This window comes from Mixophyes fleayi, chromosome 4, assembly GCF_038048845.1.
Source record: "Mixophyes fleayi isolate aMixFle1 chromosome 4, aMixFle1.hap1, whole genome shotgun sequence".
Lineage (NCBI taxonomy): Eukaryota > Metazoa > Chordata > Amphibia > Anura > Limnodynastidae > Mixophyes > Mixophyes fleayi.
The window spans coordinates 66,297,643-66,321,569 of NC_134405.1; the positions used below are offsets into that span (position 1 = coordinate 66,297,643).

At 40.6% G+C, this 23,927-nt stretch overlaps 1 protein-coding gene across 2 annotated transcripts in view; it reads right to left on the reverse strand.

Annotated features, from left to right (window-relative positions):
* Window positions 1-23,927, reverse strand: part of PROM2 (prominin 2) — a 60,849-nt gene that overhangs the window by 9,849 nt on the left and 27,073 nt on the right. For both annotated transcript variants that reach the window (XM_075207377.1, XM_075207378.1), the window contains exons 5-17: window positions 19,874-19,937; window positions 17,529-17,618; window positions 14,617-14,816; window positions 14,275-14,349; window positions 8,254-8,317; window positions 8,000-8,159; window positions 6,391-6,543; window positions 5,249-5,372; window positions 5,060-5,151; window positions 4,727-4,811; window positions 2,699-2,845; window positions 1,081-1,152; window positions 46-138 (exon numbers count right to left, since the gene is read on the reverse strand). In XM_075207377.1, the coding sequence (XP_075063478.1) occupies window positions 46-138; window positions 1,081-1,152; window positions 2,699-2,845; window positions 4,727-4,811; window positions 5,060-5,151; window positions 5,249-5,372; window positions 6,391-6,543; window positions 8,000-8,159; window positions 8,254-8,317; window positions 14,275-14,349; window positions 14,617-14,816; window positions 17,529-17,618; window positions 19,874-19,937 (1,419 nt within the window). The remainder of the gene's footprint in view (window positions 1-45; window positions 139-1,080; window positions 1,153-2,698; window positions 2,846-4,726; window positions 4,812-5,059; window positions 5,152-5,248; window positions 5,373-6,390; window positions 6,544-7,999; window positions 8,160-8,253; window positions 8,318-14,274; window positions 14,350-14,616; window positions 14,817-17,528; window positions 17,619-19,873; window positions 19,938-23,927) is intronic.

Below are 23,927 nucleotides of genomic sequence, written 5' to 3' on the forward strand. Positions count from 1 at the left end.
ACTGATAATGAAGAACTTTTGTATAGGGATGACAACAGGACATACCACATCAGCCTCTTGATCTCGTATAGTGGTATTCTGTAGATCTCTCAGTGCCGCTGCCTCCTTCTCCAGCTGACTCCTTATTGTTGCATTACTCTGAGTGATAATAAAATGAATCGTCAGAGACATGAGTATGATCTAGGCCTAAACAGATTTTGATGGGGGAAATGCCACTTGATTTAGCCCTGGTGTAATTACACTACTCAATCCCAGGGATTAATATGTGCTGTGGGAGCCTGATGACGTTTATTAATAGAATCGGCAGATGTCACTGCAATCAGTGCAGAACTAGAAGATGTAACGTGTTCTAGAATAGCTTCCTGGAGTCTGAATTGAAGAAGTCACACTGAGGATATACCGTTATCCCATGATTTAAAACATATATTGCAAATAAAATCATGATGAATTGTTCAGTGGGAGTCAGTGATATGAGGAGCTACACACAGAACATGAATACACTGACAGTCTTTAACCAATCAAAATTTAAATTTGTATGTGCAAAACTGTTAATTTAAAGAAAACGCAGATACCTGTCAGGACACAAAGCTTGATTAAGCTGCATTACACTGGTACCAATGATTGAGGAAATAACGGGAAGCCATGCAGATGGAGCAGATTTTTGACAAATTACCATATCGAACAGCCAAGCTGCGGGTGGCGGGCACACTATCAGGCCATCCTTGGCAAAATCAAATGCGCTCACCCTTTTCATACAGATGAAACAACTTTCATTTAAACAAACAGCGTGGCGCACTACATGACACACGGAGAAAATGTGCTCTACCGTGTCTTATTCCACCACCCACTCGCAGGCATTATGCATTGAGTGCCGTGTCTCAGCATTGTGTTATGTGTTTGAATTAAAGTGACTTCATTTGAACTTGCTGCAATTATTGGTTACAATAATAATAAAAAAAAAAACACTGGGTAGGACAATTTAAATAAGGACAGCCTATATTGATACTTTAGTTATGAACATCATTACATTGGCTGGTTGGCCAACTATCTGGATTACCTGGATGGAAGCTTTTGGATTACCTGAATGGATGATAGACTTTCCAAGGCTAGGGAAAATTCCCCAATATCCACTGTCAGAAGAGGCATTTGTATCTGGGAGGAGCAGAAGGGACACATGAGAATGACTAATGGTTGAGTCTAAACTTTTTTTCAAGGGCAATGGGCAAAGTATATACTTGTACATTAATGGGCACATATACACCACTGCTCTCTGAAAATCAATTGGACTGATGTGTGTCTGGTTGAGCAATCCAGAAATTGAACAGTTAAAAGTTGGGACCCAATTAGAAATTATTCATAGGTCTGGACAGGCTGTCTAGACTATGTTGAAGTCGGTGTGTTGAATGATGGGTGCATATAGTTAACAATTGGTTACTAAAGCATCATTCATCCTTATAAAGATGTAATATCTGTGAATACTATCTTCTTTTCTGAATGCATGGAGGTAAAAAATATCACATCATGTCAATGTTTTATCATCTGATTGAAAAAGAAGACAGCGTTTACACACATTACTTTCTAAGTAGGATTCAATGGTCCCTTAGTAAGTGGAAGTTAGCAGTTCATAGCCTAGATGGAAGGGGAGAAAAGTCAAAATTCAAACTCTTTATCACCGGATTGTTCAGATTAGTGAACATTTCTCAGCTCACAACAAGAAGCAGAGAATGGTAGAATCATAACCTCCACATATGCTATTTAGCATCCATTTGTCAATCGAAGAATTGTCGATTTTGCTGGGTTCTTTGGTTAACTAAGAGATTGTGGAGTGTACAGACTGTGGTCTCCCGACACTACACCTACGTCCCCCAGCTCCTTCCTTCTGTTTGTCTTGTTGGTCCTTTTCCCTGTTTTATGCCCTGTCAACCCAAGCTTTTATCCTCTGCTTTGTGCCTTGAACAGCTTCACCCATGGCCATAGCTCTTAATGAATTAGAGTTGGAGCAATGGGTGAAGCCCAGTGGGTCATGAAGCAGAAGATAAGTCTAAACTTGGTCTTATTCTTCACCTGGAGCAGTCAAACTCTGCATAGCGAGACGTCCTTTGCACAATGCAGGATGTTACCCAGCGCCAGCCGCAGCTCTGAGGTCAGTGGGACAGGGATGTACAGTCTGCACCACATGGTCTCCCTGTGTGATTACTCCTTATTTCATAGGCTACAATGTCTATTTCTCTCTTCAAAGAACTTGGTTTTTACAGCTGATTAGTAGATTTCAGTGAAATGGCTTTTTTTAAATTACTGTTAAGGCACGTTTAATGCAGGTACTATATTCTCATCTAAAAGTACACAGATACACATGTAATAACAATACTCAATATAAAGTGACACATACAATAAACCAAACCCCGATCTTCCATCCCTCTTATTATTAATTTAAGACATAATTGTTTTTAAGATGTAGCTGTCACCTGCACAGTTGAGGCGGTCCTTTTGTGGCTTACACCAATATTCAAATCCAATATTCTAAACCAGTGTCAAACAATACTAGTTACAGCACTGTTCTATACCTTAGGATGAGTTAGCCAGCCTTTGTGTAAGCAATCTCCTTTTACAGAGACTGGCAATCTTATTTTGCAGGGCATACAATCTACCGTTTGTACTGACAGACCATGCCAACTGTCAAGATGCCCCAATGTGGTACCTGTGCCAGGATGGTATCAAAGGGCACTTGGTCCACTCCGCTGTTGTTATAGTCTAATAGAACCTGCACTGCAATAGTAGAGATCATGTTGAGTCCGCTCACATCCACAGTGAAGTTGTCAATCTTCGTCTGAAGTTGCGCTGTATACTGGGAGATGATGGAAAGAATAATAAAAAACAGGTTTATCTCGGTGCAACTAGACACTGGGATTAGAGCTCAGTCTCTGTCATCCCGTCAACATTACTCATTAGTTATTAATACAGGTAGTTCAAGGTGGCTCAACTATTGCATTGTATTGCAAAACAGTCTCAGTTCATTAGACAATACTAGCCTAAAGCTGAAATTCAAATAACTCAACGTATAGTACAGAATGATACTAAGAACACAATGGTGTAGAAATAGTATTCTCAAATGAACTGTAACATGTTAATCTATTTGCTACATGAGCTCCTGTAGCCACAAGTTATGTGAGTGGAACACTCCCAAGGGTGTTACCAGACTTGGCTTTGCATGACCTCCAAGCCTATATACATTACACCAACGGCACAGAGATTATGATTCATATGACGGCCCACCCTTATAGGGACTCATATAAAGTTGGATGCATTCGCTCTCTGATCGTAGCAGGAAAAGATCACACGTATCCATGCGCCTGGCTGTACATCACTAGCACCTGTAGCAAGTATACAATGTCAGGATTAAGATGTGTACATTCTTACTCACCAGGATAGCGTATGAGGACATAGAGAAAGCATAGAGGCGTGCCGTGACAGACTTACTAGTAAATCCGACAGTCGCATTACACTATATGAACACTATCTAATAATGTAATGAAGTGTCAGAGAATACTTTCTTTACAATAATAGATAATATAATAAATGAATTTACCATAGAAAATTCAAACACAATTACAAATTTAATTCAATTATATAAAAACATCCGTTGTTTTCTCCTTTAAAGGTCAGATTGGAATTTGCTTTCCTGTTGCAGTCTAAAAGAAATTCCAATAAAATAATGCAAATAGACAGCCACATCTTCATATAATATAGCAGGACACTAATGATTTATGTAGTATTGGCTAGAGAGGTCAATCATCCACTCAGAAGCGGCTAGCGAGAGCTATCATTGCGTTCATTGCACCTGCCCTCCAGCACTCCCAACAAATACACCTCCTGGCAGCTGTATCTGCGCCCAGATCTTCTTCAGTTTTATTACTGTACTTGGCCATTGCCTGTCTGCCCCTTCCCTCGTCTGTTATGCATACTTGCCAACTTTTCCTCGTTGGCTTCAGGGAGATCCCGGGGGGAGGTTATCGTGCGGGGAAGGCTTGACGAATCACATAATTTTGGCGGGGCTGAGATGACGCAATATTTGCATCATTAAGCCCCCCCACCACTTATCTATCTCCCGGGAGCCCGGAAGGTCTCCCAGAAATGCATGAATCTCCCGGACATTCCGGGAGAGTAGGCAACTATGCGTTAAAGAAAAACAGCTAATGAATTTCTAGAGACTGAAGTGTCTTTTACATTTCTGTCTCCATTACTGAAGTCATGTTGTCTTACTTGTCAGTGTTTGATTAAATCGTGGTCTCCATGAAAATGGCCACCTCCATAGGCATCAATACATGGACATAGGACATCATTTCTGAACTGTGTCATCATGCGACAGATGGCAAAGCCAACCACGTCTTGTACTGGCTCAGCATCAGGGAAAATCCCAGACTCTTCAGGGAGTGAGGGAGATCACCCCTAGTTCAGGGAGTCTCCCTGACATTCAGGGAGAGTTGGCAAGTATGCTATTATGCCTCGACAGCCGTAAGGAGTCGCAAGTGTAAGAGGCATTAAAAGCTGCATATGGAAGTACACGCGAGCAGTACAAAAATGCATATTTTATGCTAATACAACTCTGCATGAGCCCTATAACACACACACACAAATAAATATATATATATATATATATATATATATATATATATATATATATATATATGTATACACTAGTTGATTGTCTAAAGTGATTGTTTCTTACCTGGGTGATGTTAAAGGCACTGTCTAAGTCAATGGGATTACTAAATTGAAGGACATCCCAGATTGGGGCACCCCGCTTGCACTGTCTAGAGGGAACAGACACAGGCTAAGCGTTAGTTTCCACTTTTGCATTTTACATCTTTCCTACCAACTGCATTCAGCGTGTGATCAAACGACACCATATTGGGAGGTAACGCTGTCCGAGGCATTGGGAGCAGCACAATGATCTACTTTGAATATACAGACACATACTGAATAGTGGACTTGACAATATCCATGACCACAAGCAGACTACATGAGGCACAGCAGCATAAATCTGACACCTTTTACTTACTTGTACATATCCGTAAAGTTGGAATTGTCTCTGAGTCCGAGTTGCCTTTTCAAATTAATATTTTTAGGTAGATTGCCAGGGTCGTCCAAGAACTGAAAATAATTAAGCAAGTGTGAGATATGCCTAATGCTTTGTAATGTGCTTACTTTGAAAGTGGGGGTTGCACTTTTTCCTATTCTATTTACATACCTTGTAAATATCGCCATTGACCCAGTGTTTGCACAGAAGGGTTTGTGCATTTCCTCCAATCAAAAATGTGATGAATACAAAGATTATGAGCAACCAAGAGAATAAAAAGGACAGATACACCCCACTGCAACAGAAACACATACATTAGATCGTAAGCTCTTCTGGACACAAATTTCTGTTTCACTATTTTGTCTTCTGATTTATATTCATATGCACTAGTTATTGTAATGAACCTCCCTATTTAAAGTACTAGATAAAATGTTGGTGCTGCTTGATGAAAACAAGATAACATTCACTTATTTCTTGCACATATTTCCCTGTTTTTGTTTGTGTTATCTAAACAGGAAAAATAATTACAATACATAAATAATATATTACAATGCATGAGCTACCTCCAAACCTGTCCCCTGTGAGGTAAAATAGTGGACCAAGTAGGCTCATTAGCCTGTATAGCTAACCCCATTGTCCAGTATACTGTACTGTTCTAATGCCAATCATGATCATCACCTTATATAGCGCAAACAAATTCCATTTACAATGCCAATATACTGTAGTACACACAGCATTGCCCCACATTGGCAGTATACTGTAGTATTGGCAAATGGCGATCTGCTGGAACTTCTGTCGTTAGTACTTGAATATAACCACTTCACATATGCAGCCTATTGCAAGACATTTTATAGATGCATATCACCAATAGTCTGCACTATGATGACTTACTATAAACTGGAACACACCATGATACTTAGCCTAATGTGGACTGTGCATCATATGATCTGATAACAGGATGGCAATGTGAGTTTAGACCTAATACTAAGGTTATATAGCTGGGTAAGTGGTGACTTATTTATTCACTTTTTGGTTTTCTTAAAAAAAGTTCTGTGTTTAGGACCAAAACATTGATAACACTTTTAATTCGTGTATTTGGCCATTCCAGCCACTCTCATCGCTAACAGGTTCATACAATCAGGAATAGAGTCATGCGATCTCCATAGTGAAACATTAGCAGTAGAATGGGTCATACAGAATAGCTCAGTGACTTTCAACGTGGCACGGTCATAGGATGCCACTTTTCCAACATTTCTGCACTGATAGATTTTTTGATCATATGGTCCCTTTAAACACAGTCCTAAGTTACTTACATTAAAAGAAACCACATTCCATCCCTCTGTCTCTGTCTGCTGTTCGCATAATCTTGTAGGAGGTAGAGACCCACAACTCCAAAGAGCAGCCCCAGCACAGTGCAGGTGGTTATCAGGAGGATGATACAACATAAAACAACTCCCAGCACCCACCTGAGAATGTAAAAATAAATGAAGTACTGTAAATAGTTATATGGAGGTAGTGTAAATCCAGCATTGATGAGTCAGAGGTGAAATTATAGAGAAATGTGACTATGCATGGGGAGTTATGTATAGAGCCATCAGCAGCAAGCCTATTGAGTGAGGAATTCTTGTGAGAGAGATTGGGCTATCTAGGGCATAGTGATATGTAAGGGGTTCATTTATAAACATTATAGTTGGGGAGATTCCGAGACATGTACCGTCAAATATTTCAAGGCAACAATCGAGACAACACCGGCAAGACCTCCGAACAAATGTCTAAAGTAATGTGGGGGGGGGGGGGGCCATTTTTTTTAAATGAACTTTATTGAAAAAATGAATTGAAGGTTACGGAAGTTGGGGGACTGAAGAGAAAAGGGTATGCTAATAGGGTAGTAGAGTGGAACAAAACATAATCACATGAATACTTTGCAACTGCAAATTAGTGGAGGATTGAGTGGGAAGATGGTGGGGTGACACCAAAGTGCACCATGACGCACTTAGCATGATAAATTAACAGTGTGAATTGTTAATAATACAGGAGATGTGTTTTATTTTGTGGACATGCCTGATAATATTTATGATGAAAGAGAGAGAAGGTGCTTCTGGATTCTTCCAACAAGCCCTTAGGATATGCCAGATCAATCATTTGTTTGTGTTTAGGGATTCCTAGAGTAACACATGTGGATTTCAGAGATTTTTTTAAAAGGTAAATAGACTTTCTACCAAACAGGTATTAGGCTGGGTACACACTATACGAAATTTCTCCTGATGCGTCATCATTAACGATTTTACCGACGATTAAACAAAAAGTCCCGACCAGCACGTTGATTTATGTGTACACACCAAATACACCAAACACAATTTACCTTCAGATCTGTCCTCGTCATCTGTCATAACCATCAACTGAAAAGAACGTGACTCCATAGAGATCTATGGACACTGCCAGTCGTGCATACACACTGCAGGATTAGAACGACATTGTTCCATCGTTGAACGAGATTTTTAGTTTAGTTGAAAAATCAAATGAAAAGATACAATGTGCTTTGGAACGATAATCCTTCATCGTTACAGCATACACACTAATGCAATGTCGGGCCGAATGCTCGTATGTTTTGTGATTGGCCCGATAATCTTCTGAAAACCCTGTAATGTGTACCCTGCCTACGTTTCAGACATTTTCACCAGGGTGCTGCCTCGTCTGCACAAATTGGGATGTTAGGAAACATTTTAGTCAATCTTGTGGGCTCATGGAACTAGCAATAAACTGGCCCATTATTAAGATTAGGTGAACCTATGGCGCTAATGCTTAGGGAACGAATAAATCACTGGATGAGACACATTATTTAAGATTTACTGGTCCTTTAATTATGTATAGGTCTTGTTACATGTTCTACCCTCCTTTTTGTCAAGCTACATTCATGTTTACCTGTAATATTCATAGCGTTCTACCTCTTCCCCATACGATGTTGTCTTGTCTTCAAAGTTAAGTAGAGTTACAGCGATTCGATCAATATATTGATATATGGGGATGTTGCCTGCATAGGTTTTAATTTCTTGTTCTGTCTTATTCAAGGCAATAGTAATATCTGGAATTAGAAAACGGTGAGGGAGACTTTCAAATATATTCTACCAATAAATATAATAGGAAATACTTTTTAGCCCTTTGGGCTTACAACTCACCACTAATACTTGTGGAAGTCTGTGCTCTCACGAGATTTGTCATTTGATCGAGAGCTTGAAGTACCTGAGAGGATGAGAGAGAGTGGAGACTAATGACAGAGTCACTGGTGGCAATTACACGGAGAGAGAGTAATAGGGATATGGAAGAATGACACAAACGGGGGACAAAAACAGAATACAAACGTGCACAAAAAGGCAGCACTGTGAAAGAGAATGGAGATGAAAACAGCAGGAAGCTGTCATTGGGATAAAATAAGAAGCTAACAGCTGGTAGTAACTAAAAATAACATGACAGAAATCCATGGCTACAGTATGTAAAATTATATATATATATATATATTATTTTCCTTAAACAGTCATACATAATTCATATGAAAGAGTTTAAGTAAAATTTAAAAAGAGTAGTGGGAGCACTGTTCCCGGACTGTGTAGTTGGACAGATTTGCCAGTGACCATGGCCCTGTGTTAGACAGAAGAAGGTCTGTGTAGTGATCAGGAAAGCAAACTGAATAAAGAATGAGGTCAAGTACAGGGTAAGAAGTGCTGAGGTCTCGCCCAGTGCGAGAGAAGCTAAGGCCCTAATACATATTGGATGGTGCTAATACAGTACGGGAAGTACTAGGGCATACCTCCCAACTGACCCGATTTCAGTGGGACAGCACCCATTTGAGGTCGACTGTTAAGCTGTCCCACGATCAGACGTGTGTCCTAACCCCTCGGCAAGTTGGGACCTATGTGGCTATTTACGATTGTAAGCATGTACCACACACTTTTCTCTCTTTATATGTACCACACACACCAGAGGCGGATGCCTCTGATGGCAATTGCATGTCAAGTGTGTTTTTAGCAGGGGTTTGGGGGAAAGCTATCCAAGAACACTAGCCACGCTCCCAGAGGCATGACCACACCCATTGTGACGTGGACATGCCACTTAAGTAGCACAGTTATGCCCCCTATAGAGGAAGTGCTGTGTCCCGCTTTACAACTCTTAAAATGGGAGGTATGCCATGCTAGAGATACTAAGGCTACTACAGTGCAGTAGATGCTAAGGCCTAGTACAGTGCAGTAGATACTAAGGCTACTACATTGCATTAGATGCTAAGGTCTAGTACAGTGCAGGAGATACTAAGGCTACTACAGTGCATTAGATGCTAAGACCTAGTACAGTGCAGGAGATACTAAGGCCTAGTACAGTGCAGGAGATACTAAGGCTACTACAGTGCATTATATGCTAAGGCCTAGTACAGTGCAGGAGAGACTAAGGCTACTACAGTGCATTAGATGTTAAGGCCTAGTACAGTGCAGGAGATACTAAGGCTACTACAGTGCATTAGATGCTAAGGCCTAGTACAGTGCAGGAGATACTAAGGCTACTACAGTGCATTAGATGTTAAGGCCTAGTACAGTGCAGAAGATACTAAGGCTACTACAGTGCATTAGATGCTAAGGCCTAGTACAGTGCAGGAGATACTAAGGCTACTACAGTGCATTAGATGTTAAGGCCTAGTACAGTGCAGGAGATACTAAGGCTACTACAGTGCATTAGATGCTAAGGCCTAGTACAGTGCAGGAGATACTAAGGCTACTACAGTGCATTAGATGTTAAGGCCTAGTACAGTGCAGGAGATACTAAGGCTACTACAGTGCATTAGATGCTAAGGCCTAGTACAGTGCAGGAGATACTAAGGCTACTACAGTGCATTAGATGCTAAGGCCTAGTACAGTGCAGGAGATACTAAGGCCTAGTACAGTGCATTAGATACTAAGGCTACTACAGTGCATTATATGCTAAGACCTAGTACAGTGCAGGAGATACTAAGGCTACTACAGTGCATTAGATGTTAAGGCCTAGTACAGTGCAGGAGATATTAAGGCTACTACAGTGCATTAGATGTTAAGGCTTAGTACAGTGCAGGAGATATTAAGGCTACTACAGTGCATTAGATGCTAAGACCTAGTACAGTGCAGGAGATACTAAGGCTACTACAGTGCATTAGATGCTAAGGCCTAGTACAGTGCAGGAGATACTAAGGCCTAGTACAGTGCATTAGATACTAAGGCTACTACAGTGCATTATATGCTAAGACCTAGTACAGTGCAGGAGATACTAAGGCTACTACAGTGCATTAGATGTTAAGGCCTAGTACAGTGCAGGAGATATTAAGGCTACTACAGTGCATTAGATGTTAAGGCTTAGTACAGTGCAGGAGATATTAAGGCTACTACAGTGCATTAGATGCTAAGACCTAGTACAGTGCAGGAGATACTAAGGCTACTACAGTGCATTATATACTAAGGCCTAGTACAGTGCAGTAGATACTAAGGCCACTACAGTGCATTAGATGCTAAGACCTAGTACAGTGCAGGAGATACTAAGGCATAGTACAGTGCATTAGATACTAAGGCTACTACAGTGCATTAGATGCTAAGGCCTAGTACAGTGCAGGAGATACTAAGGCTACTACAGTGCATTATATGCTAAGACCTAGTACAGTGCAGGAGATTCTAAGGCTACTACAGTGCATTAGATAATAAGGCCTAGTACAGTGCAGGAGATACTAAGGCTACTACAGTGCATTATATGCTAAGGCCTAGTACAGTGCAGGAGATTCTAAGGCTACTACAGTGCATTAGATGTTAAGGCCTAGTACAGTGCAGGAGATACTAAGGCTACTACAGTGCATTATGTGCTAAGACCTAGTACAGTGCATTAGATACCAAGGCTACTACAGTGCATAAGATGCTAAGACCTAGTACAGTGCTGGAGATACTAAGGCTACTACAGTGCATTATATGCTAAGACCTAGTACAGTGCAGGAGATTCTAAGGCTACTACAGTGCATTAGATAATAAGGCCTAGTACAGTGCAGGAGATACTAAGGCCTAGTACAGTGCAGGAGATACTAAGGCTACTACAGTGCATTATATGCTAAGGCCTAGTACAGTGCAGGAGAGACTAAGGCTACTACAGTGCATTAGATGTTAAGGCCTAGTACAGTGCAGGAGATACTAAGGCTACTACAGTGCATTAGATGCTAAGGCCTAGTACAGTGCAGGAGATACTAAGGCTACTACAGTGCATTAGATGCTAAGGCCTAGTACAGTGCAGGAGATACTAAGGCTACTACAGTGCATTAGATGTTAAGGCCTAGTACAGTGCAGGAGATACTAAGGCTACTACAGTGCATTAGATGCTAAGGCCTAGTACAGTGCAGGAGATACTAAGGCTACTACAGTGCATTAGATGCTAAGGCCTAGTACAGTGCAGGAGATACTAAGGCTACTACAGTGCATTAGATGCTAAGACCTAGTACAGTGCAGGAGATACTAAGGCCTAGTACAGTGCAGGAGATACTAAGGCTACTACAGTGCATTATATGCTAAGGCCTAGTACAGTGCAGGAGAGACTAAGGCTACTACAGTGCATTAGATGTTAAGGCCTAGTACAGTGCAGGAGATACTAAGGCTACTACAGTGCATTAGATGCTAAGGCCTAGTACAGTGCAGGAGATACTAAGGCTACTACAGTGCATTAGATGCTAAGGCCTAGTACAGTGCAGGAGATACTAAGGCTACTACAGTGCATTAGATGTTAAGGCCTAGTACAGTGCAGGAGATACTAAGGCTACTACAGTGCATTAGATGCTAAGGCCTAGTACAGTGCAGGAGATACTAAGGCTACTACAGTGCATTAGATGTTAAGGCCTAGTACAGTGCAGGAGATACTAAGGCTACTACAGTGCATTAGATGCTAAGGCCTAGTACAGTGCAGGAGATACTAAGGCTACTACAGTGCATTAGATGTTAAGGCCTAGTACAGTGCAGGAGATACTAAGGCTACTACAGTGCATTAGATGCTAAGGCCTAGTACAGTGCAGGAGATACTAAGGCTACTACAGTGCATTAGATGTTAAGGCCTAGTACAGTGCAGGAGATACTAAGGCTACTACAGTGCATTAGATGCTAAGGCCTAGTACAGTGCAGGAGATACTAAGGCTACTACAGTGCATTAGATGCTAAGGCCTAGTACAGTGCAGGAGATACTAAGGCCTAGTACAGTGCATTAGATACTAAGGCTACTACAGTGCATTATATGCTAAGACCTAGTACAGTGCAGGAGATACTAAGGCTACTACAGTGCATTAGATGTTAAGGCCTAGTACAGTGCAGGAGATATTAAGGCTACTACAGTGCATTAGATGTTAAGGCTTAGTACAGTGCAGGAGATATTAAGGCTACTACAGTGCATTAGATGCTAAGACCTAGTACAGTGCAGGAGATACTAAGACTACTACAGTGCATTAGATGCTAAGGCCTAGTACAGTGCAGGAGATACTAAGGCCTAGTACAGTGCATTAGATACTAAGGCTACTACAGTGCATTATATGCTAAGACCTAGTACAGTGCAGGAGATACTAAGGCTACTACAGTGCATTAGATGTTAAGGCCTAGTACAGTGCAGGAGATATTAAGGCTACTACAGTGCATTAGATGTTAAGGCTTAGTACAGTGCAGGAGATATTAAGGCTACTACAGTGCATTAGATGCTAAGACCTAGTACAGTGCAGGAGATACTAAGGCTACTACAGTGCATTATATACTAAGGCCTAGTACAGTGCAGTAGATACTAAGGCTACTACAGTGCATTAGATGCTAAGACCTAGTACAGTGCAGGAGATACTAAGGCCTAGTACAGTGCATTAGATACTAAGGCTACTACAGTGCATTAGATGCTAAGGCCTAGTACAGTGCAGGAGATACTAAGGCTACTACAGTGCATTAGATGCTAAGACCTAGTACAGTGCAGGAGATACTAAGACTACTACAGTGCATTAGATGCTAAGGCCTAGTACAGTGCAGGAGATACTAAGGCCTAGTACAGTGCATTAGATACTAAGGCTACTACAGTGCATTATATGCTAAGACCTAGTACAGTGCAGGAGATACTAAGGCTACTACAGTGCATTAGATGTTAAGGCCTAGTACAGTGCAGGAGATATTAAGGCTACTACAGTGCATTAGATGTTAAGGCTTAGTACAGTGCAGGAGATATTAAGGCTACTACAGTGCATTAGATGCTAAGACCTAGTACAGTGCAGGAGATACTAAGGCTACTACAGTGCATTATATACTAAGGCCTAGTACAGTGCAGTAGATACTAAGGCTACTACAGTGCATTAGATGCTAAGACCTAGTACAGTGCAGGAGATACTAAGGCCTAGTACAGTGCATTAGATACTAAGGCTACTACAGTGCATTAGATGCTAAGGCCTAGTACAGTGCAGGAGATACTAAGGCTACTACAGTGCATTATATGCTAAGACCTAGTACAGTGCAGGAGATTCTAAGGCTACTACAGTGCATTAGATAATAAGGCCTAGTACAGTGCAGGAGATACTAAGGCTACTACAGTGCATTATATGCTAAGGCCTAGTACAGTGCAGGAGATTCTAAGGCTACTACAGTGCATTAGATAATAAGGCCTAGTACAGTGCAGGAGATACTAAGGCTACTACAGTGCATTATGTGCTAAGACCTAGTACAGTGCATTAGATACCAAGGCTACTACAGTGCATAAGATGCTAAGACCTAGTACAGTGCTGGAGATACTAAGGCTACTACAGTGCATTATATGCTAAGACCTAGTACAGTGCAGGAGATTCTAAGGCTACTACAGTGCATTAGATAATAAGGCCTAGTACAGTGCAGGAGATACTAAGGCTACTACAGTGCATTATATGCTAAGACCTAGTACAGTGCAGGAGATTCTAAGGCTACTACAGTGCATTAGATAATAAGGCCTAGTACAGTGCAGGAGATACTAAGGCTACTACAGTGCATTATGTGCTAAGACCTAGTACAGTGCATTAGATACCAAGGCTACTACAGTGCATAAGATGCTAAGACCTAGTACAGTGCTGGAGATACTAAGGCTACTACTGTGCATTAGATGCTAAGGCCTAGCTATAGTGCGCAAGGGGATAAAGTCTACTAGCTACTGAATGCTCCAACAAGAATTACCTTTTGGAAAATCCCACGCAGGTTGATTTTCCTCACATTGCTTAATTTATTCACATATTCACCTATAGAAGGAATCTAAAAACAAAGTGTCTCAGAGATTAATGAAAAGTACTGTACATCATGTCCCATATTGTTATATCCTTCTATCTTTCCTTCTTGTCATTATTATACTCCCCCCATTCACTATTTCCCTTCATACTCTAATGCTCTATAAACCAATCCTGAGATTCTTGTGGCTTCTTCTTATGCTCTTGTCGTTTTTATCTTTCCCTTTTTCCCATTCCAAGTGCACCTTCGTATTACCCCCTGTACACTACTTTCTAGGTATATGTCTGTACGTACCTTACTATTGTTGAGCCCCAGTTGCACACTCTGTACAATGTTGGCAGCTTCTTCGCAGTTGTCGCAGTTTGCGTCAGATAACACTTCCAGTAGATTCTCCCTGTGGGTTATGAGTGCAGCCATCAGACTGTTCTCTCTATTCTGCAGGTCCACCAGAGTCATGTTCACGTCCACCACAATCTGAGCTGCGGCTTCCAGTTCTAAAGGGGGTATAGAAAAGCAGTCATGCTGTTTATAAATAAAAGGTCACAGGTGATTTCTTAGTGATGACAGTACACTGAGTTCTCCCCATTCTTCTATGTTGGGGTCAGTAACCTAAATGTTACTGAGACAGTTGTGCAAAGTATTATGGAGGAGAAGTGAAGAGGAAAGGTCTGCATCCTAGCAGGGTCAGAATAGTGCATCGCTGCGCCCCATAGAAAACTTTGGGCACAGGTCCAGCCATGCCATTCTCACCTCATTGGCCCTTAATAGAGCAGTGTAGGGGGCCTTTCCTGATCATGCGCGATCTGGCGCATGTGAATACTGCACCACTCAGAAGAAGCCCCCGCTGGTCTGCAGAGTGGGGGACCTGAATGGGACGACCCAGCATTATTGACCCTCCTCACCTCCGGTTCCTGTAGCTGCATCACCTTCTATTGTCCTGTTTTCTAGGACTAAAACCATGTGACAAACAGGGAAGTTGCCAAGCATCTGACACTCTGTCATTCTTAAAATGTATATTTTTTAGTTAATTTTTAGTATAATATTTGATTAACTTAAAAAAAATTATTCAACCCCATTATAGCTGTATAATAAACAGAAATACACCATTTCTGTTGGTTTGCTTGTATACTTTTGATGAACTAAGAATGTGGTGAGATTGCTAATGGGACAAAACCTCAAATCTTTTGAGAACCAAGCAACTCATCAGTCCCATCAATGTAAGAGACTGTTTCTGATTGGCTGCCCATCTATCAAGTAAGATGGGCCTACCGAACATTAACTAATTTGCGATGGAAACGCCTCTATTAATTTCTATGGGTTTTTTGGGTCCCTAATTATTATGGCGGAAGAACAGAAGATTATTGTAGGTAAGTTATAAAACAAAGCGCTACACTATAGAAAAATGTTGCGGCACTATATTATTTTAAAAAAGCGACAATAATAAATAAATTTAATTTATTCATCCAAGGGGCTATGATTATTTTAATTTTTTTATCTAGGCACTGTCAAGGATAAGCCCCTCTAGCTACTCCCTGATTAGATATCTTATCTTATATTCTAACAGTCATACAATATATCACCTCTATTCTGTCAGGAAACCGCTCCTGAACCCCTTTATCAGTCACAAACCGCACTCTGCGCACTTGTGACTTGGAAGCTTACTGTAAGGGATCACAGGATTCCAGACCCAAATCTAACACTCACTTCTTTCTCTAAGGTTACAGATTTCACTGGTCACCCAATTGCGCACACTCTGTGCAACGGTAGCTAAATAGTTAACTCTTCTCACTCTGGTATCTAAAGAATTAATCCAGCCAAGCAATCCGCCTCTTCTAAACAGGCAATGGATTCGTTTAGAGCAATAAGGACAGAACTATTACATTTTAGATTTAATATACAAAAAGTACAATGCTTACAGATAAGAAAAACAATTAGATAAAGATTTGACATACAAATAAAAAATTGCAAACAGTTATAAAAACAAATGGGATGAAAGTACAGAGCATTACTTACAAATAATAATCTGTATGCCTGGGGCAGGCAAAAAGATGGACAGTCCTTCATTTCGATTGATCCCCAAGAAGCTGACAATTTTTCCTTCCAGAACACAAGTTTTCAAGCAACATGAAATGGGATGGTCTTCACAGGGGCAGCGTTTAATGCTAATCGGGGGTTGTGTCCTGGGACACTTTTTCAAACCACATTTACATGTTGCCTGATTTACTAAGCAATTCTAATATGTAATATATTTTTTCTGGAGAGCGTTACATCGATCCAATTTTATCATTAATAAATCCCCTATGACTTTGTCCATCTTTTGATATCAAACACGCCTAAGTACAGTGCATTCGCAGAGCTTACACTCCTTTTCTTCATTTCTCTGTGGGGCAGAATTCTTAATTTAACATATGAGCTGCCCTTCATCATGCTATTGAGGAATATGTGGCTGATCACTACTTTTATTGATTTTAAGTGGCATATTTTAAACTGAATTCTTTTTGTCTATACAGTATTACATATAGGCTATATCAGCACCTGGCCTCTTTGAGCCAGACCACATGCTGAGCGGTACCTAAAAGTCTATTCAAGTGTCACAAATAGGCTAGATCTCACCACGGGAGTCTTTTAAAGTTGTCCCCCCAGGTGACACTTCTATCTTTTCTCACTGGGATGTGCAAAGCCATCCTAATACATTTACATCAGACTCTCTGGCTGCAAATCTTACACCGTAACTTATCAATGGATTCATTTCATATCACCTATATACACTGCAGTTATGAATTATCCCTTATAAATAACTGCAAGCTCTCTATGTTCACGACAGGCACTATTAATTAATATTTTAACTACAAGAAGAGGGACTTTTTATATTACCAGTACCCAAGTACCTACCTGCCAGGTGTACCAGGAGGGGCCCAATGTAATTTAGCATTGTGCCTGGCATCCCTGAGTGAAAGGCCCTAATTTTTATCTTCCCCCCCTTAATTGGGGGAAGGGCTTTTTGTTTTTTATTAAAAAAAAAAGTAATCAAAGTGGTTTTCTATAAACCGCATTTAGGGATTTGAATACCGTTGCAGATCGCCAGAGATTTGCTCTCAAACCCTCCAAACTGCTAAATTAGTTATTTCACTGTTTGCCGGTTAAAATCACTGGCTATGTGGTTGTGAACCCGCCAAAATAATACATTTCACCCATAGTGTTCCTACCTCCTGCTGTCTGAAGTGCCGCTTCTAGGAGAGGGCGAATTTCATTATTGACCTTGTCAGTCACAGTCTGATTAATGGCAGGACTGAAGCCTGTGAGGACACAACAGAGAGAAATATATAATCAGATGCTGCATATTATTCTCTTGGTCTAACACAGGACAAGTTTGCTTCTTGCTGGCGTCTTGAAAAAAAATAAAACAGATCAGTTTTTTGCTACAAATGGCTAATTGCTGTATTGGTATTAGAGATTAGCAGAGCAGTTGTAGCTGATGACTTAATTTATTGAAATAACATAATTGTCCTTTACAGACAAAGCAGAGAGCTATTACAATCGTACAGAACTCTCCTTCAAGTTTCTTAGTCAAGTGCCCGCTTCAAACGAACTCTTGAACAAGAGACGATAGAATGGAAAAAATCAACAATTCATCTGGGAAGAATACGCTTGTTGGCATCAGCTAGAAACTTCCAGCTTGAGAAGAGAATGATATTGTTTGATCCAACAATTAATACACACATTTTGTGTCGGTTACTCGACTTACTAGTACTGCATAATACTAGTACTTCATATTCCCCACATTCCCATATTACAACCATTTTCAAAGCCCAAGTTTTGGGAACACCTTTTGCATCACCAGAAGTGATGAATAATTAAGATGTATAATCATATACACCATTCATTTATAGAAATATAAATTGCATAGATTTATACATCTATTAATATCACTTGGGTATAGGACAATATTGATTCTTCTCCAGTTTTTATGAACTTTTTTTTTTAACGCGTGTCCTTCACTTGCACAGAGCGGAGACAATTTACAAAGCACAAAACGTTTGATGCGCCACAATGTGCATCAGACGGTCTGTCAAAGTACATGGGTTTGCAGACAGATGGCGGTGTTTGCAGAGGAGCGCAAGTTTGCACAGGTCAAGGGGAGGAGTTAAGCGGAATGAGGGTGTTCCTAGTACGCAGTAGGTACACAGGGCATTTCCTTTAGGACCAATTTTCTTCTCTCTTGGTGGTGCACTCCAAGCAATGTTATAAAACGCTAATAAACTGCCACATGTGATAATGTAACATATGATGTCCCCAGACTCTAATGGTTAATTTAAGGACAGAATGAGGCTAAAATAAGCAGTATTTTAAGAGAAAGATGGAAAAGTGTATTTTAATGAAACGAGTGGTTCTTAAGTACTAGAGGATTGGACTTTTAAATGTTGTTTATTCTTGTCTCCAAGAAGCACTGTGCCAATTTCCACAACTCCACACACCTAGATACTCTCCAGAGGCACGCAGTGTGCAAGAGTACAACTTACACTTTGTCACAGTCCAATCTCCCACCATCCACATAATAAATAGTTATGGTCAGATAAAAGCCACTGTAGCATAATGTGCTTATCTACTTTTCATACTCTCTTTCTGGAAACAAGAAGTGGGCAGAGCTTGATGACGCCACTTACATCATCAGTTGGGTGCAGCAAGATGCACCCAAGAATCGTGGCATCACACCCCTCACTCAGTGATCATTAAGGGGGTGAGATTTCATGACATAATTTGCATCATTAGAACATGACCATTTTCCAGGGCTGTGAGAATTGCATGTTCTCCCAATAATCTGGGATGATCTAGGACATTCCAAGAGAATAGATGACTAGGTAGGTGACCGTTCTTAGGATGCTTTGAGCATATTGTTTAGCATATTACAGTATGCTGGGTATCACACTTGGTATACTGCATGTTTCATGTTTTTTGGCATATTACACTGTGTGCTTATTATCTGACATATTACACCTTGTTGAGCTTGTTACTTAGCATATTACACCTTGTTGGGTTTGTTACTTAGCATAATACATTATGCTGGGTATCACACTTGGTATGCTGCACGTTGTTTGGCATATTACACTGTGTGCTTATTATCTGACATATTACACCTTGTTGGGCTCATTACTTGACATATTAAGACATCAAAGTAGCACAAGAGTTAGCATTGCTGGCATACAGCATTGGAGCCTTAGGTTAAAGTTTGTGTGATAGAGAATTTATACTGAAAGCTAAACTGGGGCAGAGACTGGTGTGTATGATTAAACATTCTTTTTAAAGTACTGTGTAATATGTTGTAATATGTTGGCACTATATTAATAGAACTTACTATTATTACATCTTGTTGGGTTTATTACATGACATATTTCATCTTGTTAAGAATATTACTGTGCATCCTGCTGCATGTTAGCTTTTATTGCTGGGCTATATATTGCGTCATGTGTTGTTTATTCTGATATTGTGTATGATGATGCACCGCACACCACGTATATCACACATGTTAAGTGTTACACACTACATTACTCACTGTGCAGATCAGCAAAAACTCTTGTTTTAGGGACAGAGAATTCAGAAACCACTTTTCCAATGGCCTAAAATAAAAAAGGGAAATGTACATATTGTTAATTTTTCATATTCTGCTAAATATGCTGCTGATTTACTTGGAAAACCTAAAACTCACGGGCCTCTTTCATCAAAGAAAGCAATGTGCGTGTAAAAAATAAATAAATTATATAATAACTTCATACTACTTATTAACCCTTTCTATGATGCTGTATGTATGCCACTTGCATGATATTGCCTGGTATGATAAAGTATATATGATGATGGGAGAATGGCTGTGCTGCCATATACTGTGTGATTATAATGGCTGTGCTGCCATATACTGTGTGATTATAATGGCTGTGCTGACATATACTGTGTGATTATAATGGCTGTGCTGCCATATACTGCGTGATTATAATGACTGTGCTCCCATACACTGTGTGATTATAATGACTGTGCTCCCATATATTGTGTGATTATAATGACTATGCTCCCATATACTGTGTGATTATAATGACTGTGCTCCCATACACTGTGTGATTATAATGACTGTGCTCCTATACACTGTGTGATTATAATGACTGTGCTCCTATACACTGTGTGATAATAATGGCTGTGCTGCCCTATAATGTGTGATTATAATGGCCGTGCTATTATATACTGTGTGAGGAAAGGAAAGGATTATCACCCAGACAAACTGTGCCTCATTCTCACACTAATAGGGGACCAGTTACTATACTTTCTGTCCCTGGTCCGCTCCTCATCACACTTCATTATGATGGAAAATGTGTTGTAGTTAATGCCAAGTCAAAAGGGACAAATGTGTTTCATATATTCCAAATGCCCCTTATGGCGCAAATGTACATTAGTACACATTTACACAAATATATACACACATTTTTGTTAAACAGATAACTTTATATAAAATAATTTTTAGAATAAATTTAAACTACCAACTCATTTTAATTTCTCTTCTGTGGTACAAAAAAAAAAAAAATGTATTTCGCTCAGGTGGGGTCTGTGATTTTCAAACTAATGTTGAAAGGTCCACTGTAAAAAATAATAAAATGTAATGGGCTGGAGAGCCCATGGCTTTAAGGCCGTTCTTTTACTCTCTTGTCTCAATTCGCCCCTTTTCCTTCCTTCCTTTTCCTTCCTCTATCTTCTGGTATTTTGCGGGTTGGCGGGTGACCTCTTTTGGTAGTGTGCTGGCCTGCTGAATATCTTAAGGTAACTTTAGTTAGGGTTTAAGGTATACTTAAGTTGGGTGGAGTATACAGGGTGGGGGTGTGGGTTTAGTATTAAAGTTATTTAAGTTGTGGGTAGTTTTAATGTTATCGCAAATATATAGACAAGGATTATATGTGCTTATAAGTATATCAATGTATGCTCTGCAGGGGTGCGGGGTAGTGGGATAAGAGGGACTATTATATGTATTCTGGTACATCTGATAAGGAGCTGAAAATTCTCTCCTGGAATGTGCGGGGCCTAAATAATGCTGTGAAACGTTCTCTTGTACTAAGACAAATTAGAAAAAATGATCCTGATATTGTTTGTCTATTGGAGACTCACTTACACGGTGATAGAATACTCGCCCTTAAAAAAGCATGGGTAGGTAGGGCATACCACTCTACGTACACGACAATATCTCTCGAGGGGTCTCTATATTGATACATAAGCGTCTCTGCTTCTCCTTGGAAAAAATTCAAGTGGATGCAGGGGGAAGGTTTGTACTGATAAAGGCTGTCATTAATTGGGTTCCAGTGATTCTGTTAGCTGTATATATACCCCCACCGTATAATAGTGAGGTGTTAAGGAAATGTGGAGAATTCATGGCATTGTTCCCAGAGGTTCCAGCCATTTGTATAGGGGATTTTAATAATGTGATAATTGGAGAGGTGGACAAATGGCGAGAGAAAATTGCTGTAGTTGGCAACTCTAAGTCGTCTTTTTCTGCTATGGCTGAGGAAATGGGGTTAGTAGATGTATGGCGTTTGAGGCACTCAGAAGAGGTCCAATTCTCCTGCTTTTCTACATCACATAATGCATTTTCAAGAATTGATCTGGCTCTGCTGTTACACTCTCTGGTACCGTTGGTAAGGAGCATGGAATATAGGGCTTGGGGAATTTCTGACCACTCGCCCCTCTGCCTATCTATTGATTTTGCAATTGATAGAGGCCAGTCCTTTTGGAAATTAAATTTCTTTTGGCTCTCCTTGATGGGTACAGGAGCGACATTGGTGACACAGTGGGAAGGCTTCTTTGTAGATAATCTGGTAACAGCAAGGCCACCTATAGTTTGGGACGCTTTTAAGGCTTTCCTAAGGGGGACATTAATTGCTGGCATAGCTGAAATTAAAAAGTCGTCCAGACAAAAAGAACAGATATTAGAGAAAAAGTGTAAATCCTTAGAAGCACAATACATTGCGGACAAAACTGAGGTTGCAAGGGGAACATGGCAGTTGGCCCAGAGAGAGTGGGTAGAGTATGTATTTGAGAAAGCCAAACGTAAATTTCTGTTTTCTAAGCATGTACGATATGCAGAGGGCGATAGAAATGGTAGTTTTCTGGCTTATCTGACAAGGGGGAGACGGCGGATGCGGCAGTACCGGTTATCTGTGATGACAGTGGGGTTAAGAGGTATCTGATGCCTGATATTGTTGAGGTATTTCATAAGTATTATACTAATACATATAAGTCACAGGTCAGATATGACATGGATAAGTTACAGCGGTATTTGAATGATATCTCCTTTCCTGTCCTCTCCGATGATAGTAGGGAGTTTTTGGACTCACCCTTTACTCTTGAAGAGATTGATATAGCTATTATGTCATTCCCCTGGAGTAGATGGAATCCCAATTGAATTATATAAAAAAACCGGCCCTTTTTTGTGTCTAGATTGTTGGATACATTCAGCGAGCTGGGTGAGACTGGTGCTCTTTCCCCTTCAATGGCAGAGGCAATAGTGGTGGTGCTGCCTAAGTCGGGGAAAGATTTGTTGTACCCTGAGTCGTACCGCCCGATTTCACTTTTGTCAAATGATGTTAAGATTCTGGCAAAATTACTGGCTTTGAGGTTAAGTAGAGTGGTGCTGGAATTAATGGCTTTAAGGTTAAGTAGAGTGGTGCTGGAATTAATTCATCCGGATCAGACGGGATTTATGCCGGGCAAGTCCACGTCTATCGATCTTAGAAGGCTGTATACTCTCCTGCAGGTGCGGTCACCCTCTTCTGAGAGCGAAGTTGTGGTGTCCTTGGACGCAGCCAAGGCGTTTGACTCTGTGGAGTGGCCATACCTGTGGGAGGTACTGTCCCAATTTGAAGTGGGCCCGGAATTTATAAAATGGGTTAAACTTTTGTATTCACATCCAGTGGCGAGGGTCTGTGTCAATGGGCATCTTTCTCAACAATTTCAATTAGAGCGGGGTACTACACAGGGATGCCCGTTGTCTCCGGCCCTGTTTGCATTAGCAATAGAGCCGCTGGCCTGTAAGATCCGGCATGATAGAGAAATTGTGGGACTTAGATCAGAGCACAGAGAGGATAAGGTGGCATTATATGCAGATGGTATGCTGCTGTTCCTTTCAGATCACGACACTTCCCTAAAACATTTGCTGCCGGTGGTTGATGGATTTGGTTTTTTTTCCGGCCTAAAAATGAATTGGGATAAATCTAGCGTGTTCCCTCTGGGATGGGAGTGTCCCGTGACAATGCCAGAAGGCTTGCAGTTAAAATGGGCATCGAAATTCAAATACTTGGGAATATGGATCTCTAATACCCCCGCTGAATATGTAGAACTTAATTTGCAGCCCCAGATCAAATACATTAAAGAAAAAACTCATGTATGGAATAAGCTCCCACTTTCTCTCTCTGGTAGGATAAATTTAATTAAGATGATGGTGCAGCCAAAGTTTTTGTATATACTCCAGCAGTCACCTGTATATATTCCACCCTCCATTTTCCGATGCATTGATAGCTATTTGGGGAGGGGGAAGGGCTAAGGTCAAGCTCAGCTCGCTGTGTAGATCCAGATCTTCT